Raw genomic sequence first — 13,581 nt, 5'->3', positions numbered from 1 at the left:
GTTACAGTTTTGAATTTAACCACAAATTAATCTCTATTGTTGGTGTTAGAATCTGGATCATCAAATCCAGTCTGGCTTCTAAAGGTACTGTAGCTGCTGTTAGGGAGGAATACTGTATTGCATAACGTGTCAATAGCTGAAGGGGAAAACCCATGTTTAAGTTGAAATATCTTTCTTTGTTTTGGACCTAGAGTCAAAGTTTTGCTCCTAGATTCAAACCTGTTTCTTTAACACTCTGAACATTTTCTCTTTTTATTAAAGACATCACTGGTATTACAAAGGAGATCTGGCTTCACATAAAAATAAAAGGATATTAAGTAGAGACTTTTTTGTGTGTGTCTTGTAGACCAGCATAATGACAATGGGATATAATTCAAAGAATACTGACATTCACGTAAAATTTTGATGACTGTTCAGTTAGATCATCTTCATATATCTTTTATAACTTCAGACTTTCCTGTATGTATGACACTGCTTGTTTGTCTACAGACATCTGATCCTCAAGGATCATTAAAGGACGGTGCCAAGAGCTCTCTTCAGAAAAGCTTCAGGGTCCTTAACGAAGCCAAGATGTTAGAAAACGATGTTAAAGGTATGTGCAGTAAATGACATTCAGGCCCATTAAATAGCAGAAAACCGTTGTGAGACTGCTATGCTTCCAGTGTGAAGATGCCATATCAGTAGGAAAAAACTGTAATTCATCATCTGATATGAAATTGAACAGTGTATCAGTGAAAAAGATTCTCCTGGTTTTGGTCCAGGCATTATGCAGGGATGCTGTTCCCCTCTGTTTCTTGGACAGGAAGGCTGAGGATGGTGGCGCCTTGGTCTTCTCTTGCTAAGTACCATAAGGGCAAGTGTAAGTTGGGAGGAGAGGGCGATGGAAATACTGGTTCTGATTTGCTGAATACTCTAGCAGGAAATTAGTACAAAACCCAGCATAGCATTAAAGTTTTATCCTTGTCAGTACCGAAGCAGGGTTTGCAATTCCAGTCAGAGATACCACATCTCTTCAGAATGCCTAGGGCATTGTGCCAGAAAAGGGAAGCATGGGGAGGTAGAATTAAGATATTTGTCAAATGGGAGGGAATTGCTAAGCATTTTCTTAAAAAAAGAAAAAAAAAATTTAAAACTAAAAACATGTTTCTGGAGAAAAATTACTCTTTTCACACACAAAAAATATTTCTTTGTTCCTAAAGCAAAAATAAATGTCTAAACGCAGCGCGAATAATGAACATTGTAAATTCCAAACCAAATACTTTGGTTTCCTGGTGAAAATTAAGTATCTTTAATTTTTATTCAGTATTTTCCACTAGGGGGAAAAAAGTCCTATGTGTTTGATGAGATGTAGAAATGTAGAAGTTGATAATTCAGGTCAGATTATGTTTATAATGTCTTTAATGTTTTCTCATCAACAAATGACAGTATTATTGGTGAATGCCATAGTGTGAGAAGGTAGGACAATAATCAGTATAGACATACATGAAGTGTTTCACACACACATGACTAATCAGCTGCAGAAATGCAGGATGAGGTGCTATATTCTCTAGAAAGAGACTAAAGAGAAGCATGGCTCGTGTGCTGAGTCAAGGTGGAAAAAGGATATATCACAGGAATGCAGGAATAGGAGCATGGTTTTCCAAAACACATGGAACAATCCTTCTACTCTGTTCAGGGTTTTTAGTGCTTTAGCTAAGTTACCAGCTACAGTCCTGGGCACTGAACATGAGGGCTGAGGTGATTTGCAGAGAGTCACAAAGACATCATGAAGACTGATTGGAGATCTAGAGAAGGAGAGATGAGGAGGAAGACTGAAATACTTTAAATTTGTAAATTGAAAAAGAGGCAATTTAATATTCTTCAGTTATGTCAAGGTTTTCCAAAGAAGATTTGACTAAAATATCTCAAGTGCACAGATACAGATTATATATTAGGAAAAAATCTTCCTTATAATTAAAATACAGAAGTACTGGAATTGATTCCTGAGTAGATTAGGTAGATTCGAGCTTTGAAAATCTTTGAAAACAACTTAGACAAACATCAGTGAGGAATGACTGTTGGTCAGAAGGAGAAAAATGATCTTTGGACAAACATCTGTTCTATGATTCAACGATCTGATCATTGCAACCAAAAGCAGTTTATAACTTGCATCTTTATCTAGACAGATTGTTTTATAGGTCCTCCAAGAAAACACTTATTGCAGCACTAATGAAGCATCTGTTTAACAGTACTCAACACTTCTTTCTCCACAGCACTCAGAAAGGAATTGAAAAAAAGAATTCATTTCAATGAAACCTGAGGGGAAATAAGCATGATACAATTATCTTTTTTCGAGCAGACCAACAATGAGTTTCACACAACTGCCTTTGTGAAAAATGTTAAACGTTACTGCTTTAATTGCTTTGGTTTTGCATGTAACGATGAAAGCAACTTAGGAGCTTTTAGTGTTTGTGCCACTGGTGAAGTTGAGAGAAGGATCAACTAAGTACTCTGTACAACTATTTTGAAAGTGTATTCATCCAAATACTAAGTAATGCTTTGATTAGCCTAGTCAGAATAAGTTCAAGTTGAAAACTTTGTAGTTTATTTCAAATGAGTGCACTGTAATCCACTTCCTTTTGTAGTTTGAAATTTTGTTGTGCATATTTTTAGAAGCTCATGTTCAGTCACTGTAGCTTTTGGGGAAAAAAATGCAAAAAAAATAAAGTTTCATGCATCAGAACTAGAAGAACCACACATGGTAAATATTCAAGCTTGAGATTTAAACTGCCTGTCACAGAGATGATGCCTGAAGCTTCCCTGTCATGTTAGAGTAGTTAAAATACGAAACCAGACAGATTTTTATAACTGAGCCCAGTCCTTCAGATTTTAACATACAAAATTTTCATGGCCTCCTGGGAGATGCATTACAAAAAATATACTGCATGAAGGATGAGATCCATACAGCATAGAATCATATTTTGGCTATGACTACACTTTAATTTAGTTTTGGCAGCTCTAGGATTTCCAATTGCAAAACTAGTTAACAAGTAAATATAATGTTTAATAACATCATAAAGCATAACGTTTCATAAGGTCATTAATTATTTTTCATTGTCATACACTGTTTGACAGTTAAAAACATCATTATTTTCTTGTAGCAGCTCTCAGGAAAAAAAACGTGCCTGCAGTTACTAGTAAATCTTGGATGTATTTTTTAGGGTGCTCTTTATAGGGACTCTTTACTGCCAGATTCAGTACAGATTCAGGGCTGGAGTGGAATGTTTCAGTGTATATGTTACATAAAATCACAAAGCTATGAAGGGAGGCCAGTGCGCAATTTAAGTAGCATAGCCGAAGTAGAATGAGTAAGGATGCCATTAGTGCCCCTTTCTGGAGCACAAACTGCTGTGGTGAGCCATCACTAGTGTATAGGAAACACTGTAACGGCCGTACTGCTTCTTCCCTGCCACAGTGTTCCTCTGAGCAGACTGGAAACCACAGAGTGGAGTCCATAGTTTTACGTGCTCCCCAGGCAGTTACAATGGAGTAATCATGTGTTCCACATAATATGATGCCTATTTTCAAGGACAAAATAAAATAATAGCTTTACTTATATATATATGAATTCCATGTGCCCACAAGACTGTCCAATTTAGGGAGGAAAAACTCTGAGTTAAGATGTATTGCATTCTCAATAAGAGATTACTTGAGTGATTTTTTTAAAAAGGATGTTATCCCCTGATTTTATGCTATTGAAGTTCATACCAGTTTCATATTTCAGAAGTGAAGGTCTAAACAAGCTAAAGATTCATAAAGCAATCCTAATGCAAGCAGGGAGCAGTGCTTAAAATGACATATTAACATATTAGAACTTTGTCTGTGCTCTTGCACCATACTGAAAGGTAATGAGATGGAGCTTTCTTAATGCTCTCTGATATGTCTTAGATTTAGAGTGCTTCATACAGACAAACACTCTGAACTTTTAACAGTACACCTTTTCACATGTAATAAAACATGGCCATGCTCCACAGCCTGACCCACAGAGATCAGTTAACGTTGTGCCCAGAATGCAGATGCTGAAGAATAAAAACCAAAGAGATTTCATAGATTTCTTTTTTTTTTTTTTCCCCCATCCTGCTTTTGCTCAGAGTGGTGACATTATGAGCATAATCCTTTCCGGATGTCTTGATGTTTTGACAATAGAAAGTGCAAGCTGAGTGTCTAATAAAAAGGTATTTTCTCATGATTCTTATTAAGCCACCCTTCTCAGTCTGAACTGGAAGTGCAGGGTGGATGATGGGTGCTCTATAAAGATGTGGTAGACAGAAGTAATCATTAGTTAAAAAATTCTCTGTCGTCATTACAGGTAGTAAATTAAAGTAATGACGACCTATAAGCCACACAACTAATATACAACTCCAAAAATCCAGGTTGGTCTGTGAGGGAGGTGAGACTGTTTTGTTGTCAATTACCCAAGTTATAAAATGGTTGTTAATCACGGCATTGTTTTATATTGCCACCAAAACCTGCTGAAACAGTCCTTACAAAGCAAAGCTTTTGACAGAAGCTATTAAAATGGAGATTTAGTCATTTCTCTCTCTGTGGGGATAGGAGTTAACCCTGGTGGGAGAAGGAAAATCTGTATGTAGTGCTCTGGCTAAGAAGTAATTTAGAAATTTTGGCTACAAATGAGTGAATGCCACTGCCTGCCAGCTTCATTCTCTCTGTGCCTTGAGGGATTTTCAACTTGCCAGGAGCAATTTTTCTTCCTTATAATTTTGAATTTACTGTTTTAAAAATATTCTTTCCCAATGCAGGTTTGAGACTATATACAGACTTTGTCAAAACTGATCAATGAAAAGTGAAAATAAGCTGTATAAACTCCTCTTCAGCTGGAGACTGCTGTCAGGTGGCTACCGAAATTCAGCTCATGTCATTTCTTTTGCTTAAGATTTGACAACTTGAGGGGGACTTGTCTTGACTGAAAACATGAATATTTTTAGCTAAAACATTTTACGGCTGATAGGCACAGCTAAATCCCCTGTTTGAGTATTCTCTTCTACTCTCTTTTTCTTGACCTGGCATATTGCATTCACCAAATTATTGCAGTCAGTGAGGTAGGTAGTCCTTTTAAAAAGTTAACCATCATTAGCCGAATTTCTCTACCTACATCTTTTCCTCCTGTTTGTTCTTAATGCCAGTTTCTAAGTCTTGCTTGGTTTAGGGGAAAAAAATTAGCTTGTGACCCACCTTCCTATTCACAGGACGTGAGGAACAAGAGTAAGACTGTGGGGAGGGAGAATGATACTTGGAAGAAGCGTAATAATGACAATAGAAAAGGATGTGTGTAACTGCCAGTTCATTCATGCAGTATTCAGTCAATAAAAACAGCTGCATATGTTGCTCCTTGATAGATTTCCACCTTTATTCTGATTTTGTAGTACATGCATTGGGTAGCATAGTCTTGTGATATCTTCTTGGACAGTTTCACATGGAAAATTGCATTTGGTCATGCTATTGGAAAACACTAGTTTCCACTAATACTGCAGCAGTGGCATATCATCAGTAATTAACCAGTGGCACCTATGTATGTGATCTATAAAGACTTGTACAAACTTGTCTCTTGTAAGACATATCACTGCGTACAAATGGTAAGTTTATTAAATGGTAATTAAGTTCTCAAAGATGAAATATATGAGTGTAAGGATTTTTTTTGTTTTTTTTTTGTTTATGTTTGACTCAGTTTATTCATTGAGAGGAAAAAGGGAAGATGTTTTATTCTGTAATGCTGTGTTTCATTATGGAAATGTAAACAGAAATTGAAAATCTTTGTGTTAACCAAGCCAGAAAACCTAAAGGTCCATACCTACAAAGTCCTTTATGGTACTGCTTACTCTTTAAGGTTTAGTTTCAGTGATGCATGAATAGTTTTGCTGATTTGAACAGTAAAGACTGCATTGATTGGCATCCTGTGTCATCTCTGTGAGAGCTAATCAAGTCAAAACAGGATTGAGATAAATTTCTCAGGATATTCCTCAACCTACACTACAAAGTGAATTGACAGTGCCTGGCATCTTTCAGTGCAGGCCCACTAACCTCTTCCAAGTCAGTTAAGTATGTAGTCTGGAAAAACTTAAGATTGTAGCTGCCTGCATTTTATCTAGCTTCTGTGATTAACTAGAGGATATCAGGCCTTCAAATCATAGCTCCAGTACTTTTCATAAATGCTAATAATTAAAGGGTGGGGAAAAGCTGAAAGGAAGTCAGTTCAGTTTGTGATTCATACACAGAATTAGCTCTGTGATTAGTGAAAAGGCCACCTGGATTACAGTATAGGAAGTTACTTCAAAATATCAGGTTAATATCACTGTGCAAAATGAACAATTTCCTTGAAATGTTGACGTGGGCCTTAGTATCTCTTAACATATCTCTGTGTCAGAGTTTCTCTCGGAGCATTTAATTATGGCCTTTTTTTTTTTTTTCAAGTTAAAATAAGGAGTTAAAAGAAAAAAATACTAAAGACATGGAGTCTCAGTATTTAATTTCAGGAGTTCTAGGGAAACTTCCCTTATTAAAATCTGTAAAATATCTGCTTCTGCTATGGTTACAAACTTGAAAACAGAAGTCTGGAAACATGATTCTTTAGAAATATAACCAGGGGATAATTAGCATAATGTTGGATCTGGCAGATTAAAGAGGAGAAAAAGAGATAATTGAAGAGTATGTAACAAACTTAGCACACCACCAGTGGAAATGAATCAGATATCTCAGAAATATTAACACACTTTATAAACACTAACATCCCAAAAGGCAGCAGAGACACCAAGGAAATATCAAGCAGACCATAATTTCAGAATTAAAGGAAGAAATTGAAACAGTTTTGTTGGTATTATTACTTAACAGTAAGTGAACAGGAAATGAACTCAGATAGTCTCAGGGCATTTAAAACCAGAATCCTGTGAGTTCATTCTGGATTAACATTACATTACCTACCAGCACCATATTCCGCAGTAGAGACAAATCCTGTCATTTAAAAATGAAGCTGGTTTTGAGGAGAAGAGTGATCTTATAATTTATATGATTCTTCCCAATGTTATTCTAGTGTCAACTGTGCCTCTTGCAATTCACACAAACGTCCTTCTCTTCTTCTGCTGGATGTTTTGCAGAATCAAGGCTTTATTCCGAGCACTCCTGCAGTCCTGTGTGTCACTCTTTTAAAAAGCAAAGAGACTATTTCCTGAATGACACTTCAAAGGGTCTAATAACAAAAGTATGGTTCTGATTTAAATTCCATCCACTATTTCAGCCTTGCTATAGTCTTGGAAAAATTAGTCAATGATTTCTTATAGGCAATGTACATTTTGTTTGATTCTTCTCTTTTAAAATTGCTTCTTGCGCATCTAGTTTTATGAAATTTTACTTTTTTAGAATTTGTGGAACTTGAACCACAATCCCTTGTTTTAATCTATTATTCTGGTTATTCTCTTACAAAGGGGTTACAGCCCTGATACTGCTGGAGATGCTGGAGTACCAATCATACATCTAATTGTTGTACCTTATAAAAACAGGTGCTTTTTGGGTTTGGGATAGGTATGTGACTATAATTTCACCAAGAAACCTCACCTCCATTTGTTTTCCTATCCCAGTATCCACTTAGATAAGTATACAGAAACTAGGTGTTTATTTTCAGTAACTTTTGACCTATCTGAAGGTCACAGCCATACTTTGTATCCTGAAATCCTTTTCTACAGATTATTCTCATATTCCTGCTACCAAAGTGATGTTGAATTAGTTTCCCAGTAGGGCATGCCTTTAAGGTAAGAAATTACCAGCTGGCTGTTCCGAAGATTTCCATTGATATGAAGAAATGATGAAAAATGCTCCCTAAGATAGCAGTTTAAGCATTAATTACCATTTTCTGTGCCAAACTTTTCTTCAAAATTTTGAAATAATGTTTGTTTAAGTAGCCATAAAGCTGAAATCTCACTTTTGAAAGTTTGAGAAATTATTGCTATGCTGGATACTCTTAAGAAAAAAGAAAATAACTATCATAATTTTTATTCTAGAGCAACCGCTTAAGGATAGAAACTTACCTGTAAGGGGTAACACCAGTTTCATCTATCACGCACTGAATATGACATACCTGTGCCTTTGATTTGTACTAGTTCTTCAATTTGAACAAATTATTTGCTTCGAGTTTTATTTACTAGACAGGCTTTAAAAAGAAAAAATACAAAACTATGCTTATTTCATATTAACTTGTTAGGGTATTTTATATTGATGATAAGTACTAGGGTGATCTTATGTGTTTTCCTCAGATGTTATGTCAACATGGTTATCTTTAAGGAAATCCAAGACAATTGGGTCTGGCCAGTTTAATTGCAACAGTTAGCTGACTTAATGGATCTTGCCTTTTTCATACTACATTAAACTCATTCAACCCAGACAACCATCTTAAGAAGGAAATTTTAGTAGTACTTTAATCTAGGAATCAAAGCTATGACTAAAACGTCATACTTGTTGAATCTTTCAGAGGGTCTTTGTGTGAATTTGCATAAATCATATGTGATTGTAATTTTTTTATTTCTTCTGCACACCTTAGGAAAACCCTTAATAAATATACCACAGTACAAGGAACTCAAGCATTTAGATACCACGAAGTAGGGAACTTAAAGAAACAAGATTACCAGTGAATGCTAGAACCAGTTTTATTGTATTTTCTTATTTACACTATATAATATCTTAATGATTAATGGCTTACTCATTACTATGCATTTTAAATTATGTGCAAACAGGGGATGGTGAAAATAAAGAGTTAAAGATTCTGTACTATTGCACTTTTTATAGAAAAGGGGAATAATCTGGACAGCATGCAGAACAAGCTGAAAGATGCTGATGACAACAATTCCATTCTCCTGAGAACTTTGAATGAAACCTTAGGAAAGCTGTCAGCCATTCCTAACGGTAAGCTGGAAAAGTGCTGCAACACTTGACTCATCCCTGCGCTTTTGTTTCATTTTCCATCACCTAAAATCTGTCTGATAAACCTCTGCCTTTGTCCATACTATGTTCACCTTGACCAACGACTGCTGTAATAAGATGAAAATGAGGAATATAAAAGAACTGAACTAGAGGTAGTTACATGGTATCAGTTTGTATTCTGGTATGGTAAAAGGTACCATGCTTTTGCAGTTTGCAGAAGGTTTCAACAAGAAAAGAATTATGGTATCAGGAATTATGTAACAATCTGAGACAGTCTTTTCTTTAAAAGTGAAAAGTCTTTTTATGAAACTACTTTTTAATGAACCATTATAATTTAGCTGGTAAAATTTAACCCAAGAAGAATAAAGACTTACTGGTTCACAGAAAAAGCAGGATGAGATCTGCTGGGTTTTGTCTTACCTGTCTGCTACATTCTCATTAATTTATGCTGCAGTATAGTTTGCAGTCACTGTTTGGTGTGGTATATCTTTTTTAGCTATACTATAGATTGCTTAGAACTGGAACAGGCTTTCCTCAATGAATTCTGAAATGCTGTGCACATTCAGAATTCTATATAGCTCAAAAAAAAAAAGAAAAATTGTAATAGTCACTAAAATCACAAATTCATGGGATGATAGCTGCTTTGTGTTGTGATAGCAAGAGGCAGGGAGCTGCAGCGTAGTTTCATTATAATGGACAGTGATAAACTGAATGTTTCTGTTAGAAAATAAGATTGTTTTTATCAATGTAATCTGTTAGAACTTTTCTCTCCAAGGAGGACTTTATAAAGATACACCTTAAGAAAAGTCTCTAAAAAAATCTATATTCTGTCTGATTTGTGATGGTCTGGAAGGCTTGGACTGTAAAAACTTGGTAGGAAAAACACTTTACTATTTGTGTTGCACATTTTTGTGGCCTTAAGATTCTAGGTAACTGAGAAGTTTTGTGTTAGATCTAGTGATCCTTGAAATCGGGCATTAAAAAAATTTGTTTTAATGCAATATGGTCATTTTATGCAACTTCCTGGGGTTTGGCCATAGGTACTGACATGACCTTTTCTCTTCTTATGAAAATATAAATGTCTCAGTCAAACAAAAAGGCCTGTTGACCTTTAGGACACAGAATGCTCACTATGAAACAAGTAAAAGAAGTAAGAAATATGAAATATGCAACCACATTAATGACATTACCATTAGCAATGTAATTAACTGTTGTCAGCTTAGAGTTACAGGATGCTGGCTCTTGGGACAAGGAAGCTCATAAAAACAAGCATGTATGTATTAGAATTAAATTCAGAGCAAATAAATGCCATGGATAAGAAAATGTAATAAATTAGTTGTCCAAAAGGGAAATAACCAATGAGAATGGGGGACGAAATGACTCTAACATGTATCTTACTCTTCAAGGATTATAGAAAGCAGAGAACAGCTTAAACTAATAATTCTTGTGTCCATGATTTGCTAATAGCCAAATAAAAGAAGAAGGATTCAAAGTGGGATAGATAGGTAAATCATGTTAGGAGAAGGACCCATATGTGGAGGAATGGCATAAAGTGTGGCTGAAAATAAATGCAGTTTGTGTGACCAAAAAGAAATAACACAGTAACTCCAACTTTCACTCTTTCAGAAAGATGCATGATCTCTAATAGTGGCCTCAGACATACTTAGGTATGATGAAAAAAGGAAGTGAAAAAAGGCAATCAGAGCTTTTTGTTTGGCAGTAATGATGACATCAATGGTTTTTTAAACATTTTTGAGGGGCTGTTGTATTTTGGGGGCTTCTCAGAGCCAAAATTTCAGAAATGAGGATGGAGTTGTTTGGAACATAGGTATAATATATCTTTACTCAAGCAAGTAAAAAGGGTATTTGAACTCTTCAAGGTGCAGGACAAGCCCACCAATTCTATATGGCCTTTGGAAGCATCACATGCTTGCCAGGCCTAAGGCTTGATCACATCAGATGTTCCACAGAAGGATGACCTGTCTAGAAGACCATTTGGAAACCTATGCTCATATGGCTGATATAAGGATACCTTTGAGCACACAAGTGGAAAGCAACTCCAAGAAAAGTTTCATAGGAAGCAGGTGGCAAGGCAGGTTCTTGCAGGTCCTGTGACTCCACTGTGATGGTAGAGTGCGAGTTCACACAGGTCAGGCTTGCAAACTGGAGTGTCCACCATGACAGTGCTTTCTGCTTGCTCACTTGGTCCCATCTGTGGGAACTCTAAAAATCTGGTAGCTCCCTAGCCCAGCACAATTTGTGCTGCTGGCTCATCATGTCATGTACTCTCAGCACCGCATCATCACCTGAGCTGCATGACAAATTTTAAAGCAAAGCAATTTACTGACACCGGATCTGAATAAATACCTACTTGAACACCTAGCTGTGCATTTTATCATTCAGCAATAGCAGAATCAAAAACATTCCTGTTTTGAATGTTTTCACCCCAAAGACTGAACATTCATTTTCATTTTGAGGGCAGACAAGTGCCAAGGTCACCTTGCTCAAGGTCACCAAGGATGTCTTTGGATGCATGTGATTAACTCAGCCAGTGGACCCTTGTTGTTCTTATTCACAAAATGATTTGTCACAGCTTTAGCTGAAACACATGGAATTGGATTTCTGTACTTTGTACATCAGAACATTATGTTATTTATAAGTATCAAATATTGTACTTGAAAATTGATCAGAGGTTAATCAGTAAGTCAACAGCAACAAAAAAAAAAAAAAAAAAAAAAAAAAAGAAAATTACCTCAAAATTATTTGTACTTTACATACAGCTGGGTCTGGAGCTTTTTTTTTTTTCCCTGATGCATTTGGTATCTCAAAAAAAACCCATACAGGGCCAGATTCTTCAGTCCACACTTACAACTAGTAATGATGTACTACATCTGAAGTAGAAGCTCTCAGAGAACTACCCAACACAATTTAGGATGGTAGAATTTTGATCCAACTTTATTCTTAAAACGTGTGAATGAAAGCTCTATACTCTAGGCAATCATTTCATTATCATTTTCTACCTACAGATACAGCTGTAAAAGTACAGGCAGCCAAAGATAAAGCCAAGCAAGCCAACGATACTGTAAATGACATCCTGGCCCAGGTTAAAGACCTCAACCAGAATCTCCTGGGCTTGAGAAACAACTACAGTAAACTTGCAGACGATGTGGCGAAAACAAATGCTGCTGTGAAGGATCCTATCGAGAACAGTAAGGTCTTTTTTTTTTTTTGGTTATTTGATGGTGATTTTAAATTTGTGGGGGTTTTTTCATATCTCAAAATGAAACAGAGACACTTCAAAGTTTTACTTGAATAGCATTACTAAAGTATGCTGGGATAAAAGGAATGTCTGTGACTTCTATTTTCTGGACTTTATATATAAAAAGAATTTTAAATCTTATGGACTGCTGCTAGCAGTGAGAATAAAAAGCTCATTTCAGCACGATGAATATTTAGTTGATAGATTTGTTCTGCAGACTACTTTTTAAAGTATTTAGGAGGTGAATAATCAAAGATTCTGACTGGCAATTCACCCATTGATTCAAGCAAAATTCCACACACTAAACCTGTCTTCAGTCAGTCAGATAATGAGTTCTGGGAGAAACGCATGACTTCTTTCATATCCATTACTATTTTTGATAGAACACTGAAGACGAAAGATAAAAGGGAAATTCTAGGAATGGTATTTATATGCCTTTTTTTTTTTTTTTGATAGTGAATTGTGTTATGTGAACAATTGCTTTAGCATTTTCACTTTTGTTATGATGGATAAAATTGAATTCTAAATTACAACACATTTTATGGTGATATAGGAGCATACAGCCAGGGTTTACAGTGAAAACAATGTCTTTAGAAAATTACTGAAGGATTAGTTTCTGAGCTAACCTGGACTTCCCAGATTGTTGTCAGCTTGGTGAAGCTGGGCATCTGAAAACATCCAGTTTAGGAGGCTGTAATTCTCATTCTATGGACAAATTTCCTCTTCAAATTATAGCTGTACCAGTGAAAGAAGTTAATCCTAATGGCTGTTTGTCACTGCCTGCCTATTGCAAGCCCCTGATCCATCATCAACTAAAATGCATGTGTGAGCCCCAGATATAATCCCCATCAGGCAGACTGATCCATGCTAGTTTAGAAAATATGAAAAGTAGTTATTGATTGCAATAGCGTGGTTAGATTACTGTGGATTATGGAACAAGCAGAACTATGAGGTAATGGCCTCTGGCAGGGTAGTGATAAACTACTGAGAAATCACCTAAAAGCAGTAATTTCTTGGCACTGCTGGATCTAGAGTAGGCCATCTGTCCCAGCCCAAGTATTCCAAGACTGTACATTAGCGTTTTAGTTGAGATTAGGAGCAATAATTTAGAAGTAAATCTCCTGATTGCTCCTAGTCACCATTATTTCATTCACATTAGGAGTGGTCTTAACACTTACAAATTCTTTCATGTCAGATAAAGCGTATAAATCTTAACTAGAAGATGTTCTCCAGAAGTATGCTTTTACCAATCTCCAACTGCTAACGGATACTGAGATTACAGAATGAGATTAAAGTAAATGCAGAAAAAAACACTCCAAATGCATATAGTGAGTTTGTTGGGCCTCATGCCTACATGC

At 36.0% G+C, this 13,581-nt stretch overlaps 1 protein-coding gene across 6 annotated transcripts in view; it reads left to right on the top strand.

The window, feature by feature from the left end:
• The window catches only part of LAMA2 (laminin subunit alpha 2), a 370,092-nt gene that overhangs the window by 305,045 nt on the left and 51,466 nt on the right, over window positions 1–13,581 (top strand). For all 6 annotated transcript variants that reach the window (XM_062632338.1, XM_062632337.1, XM_062632336.1 and 3 more), the window contains 3 exons: window positions 490–592; window positions 8,830–8,946; window positions 11,991–12,173. In XM_062632338.1, coding sequence (XP_062488322.1) covers window positions 490–592; window positions 8,830–8,946; window positions 11,991–12,173 — 403 coding nt within the window. The remainder of the gene's footprint in view (window positions 1–489; window positions 593–8,829; window positions 8,947–11,990; window positions 12,174–13,581) is intronic.

Source organism: Pezoporus occidentalis, unplaced genomic scaffold, assembly GCF_034315485.1.
Source record: "Pezoporus occidentalis ecotype Australia unplaced genomic scaffold, CSIRO_AGI_Poc_V1 ctg39, whole genome shotgun sequence".
NCBI lineage: Eukaryota > Metazoa > Chordata > Aves > Psittaciformes > Psittacidae > Pezoporus > Pezoporus occidentalis.
The sequence above is the reverse complement of the archived record's forward strand: the minus strand, read 5'-3'. Positions and strand labels throughout refer to the sequence as shown.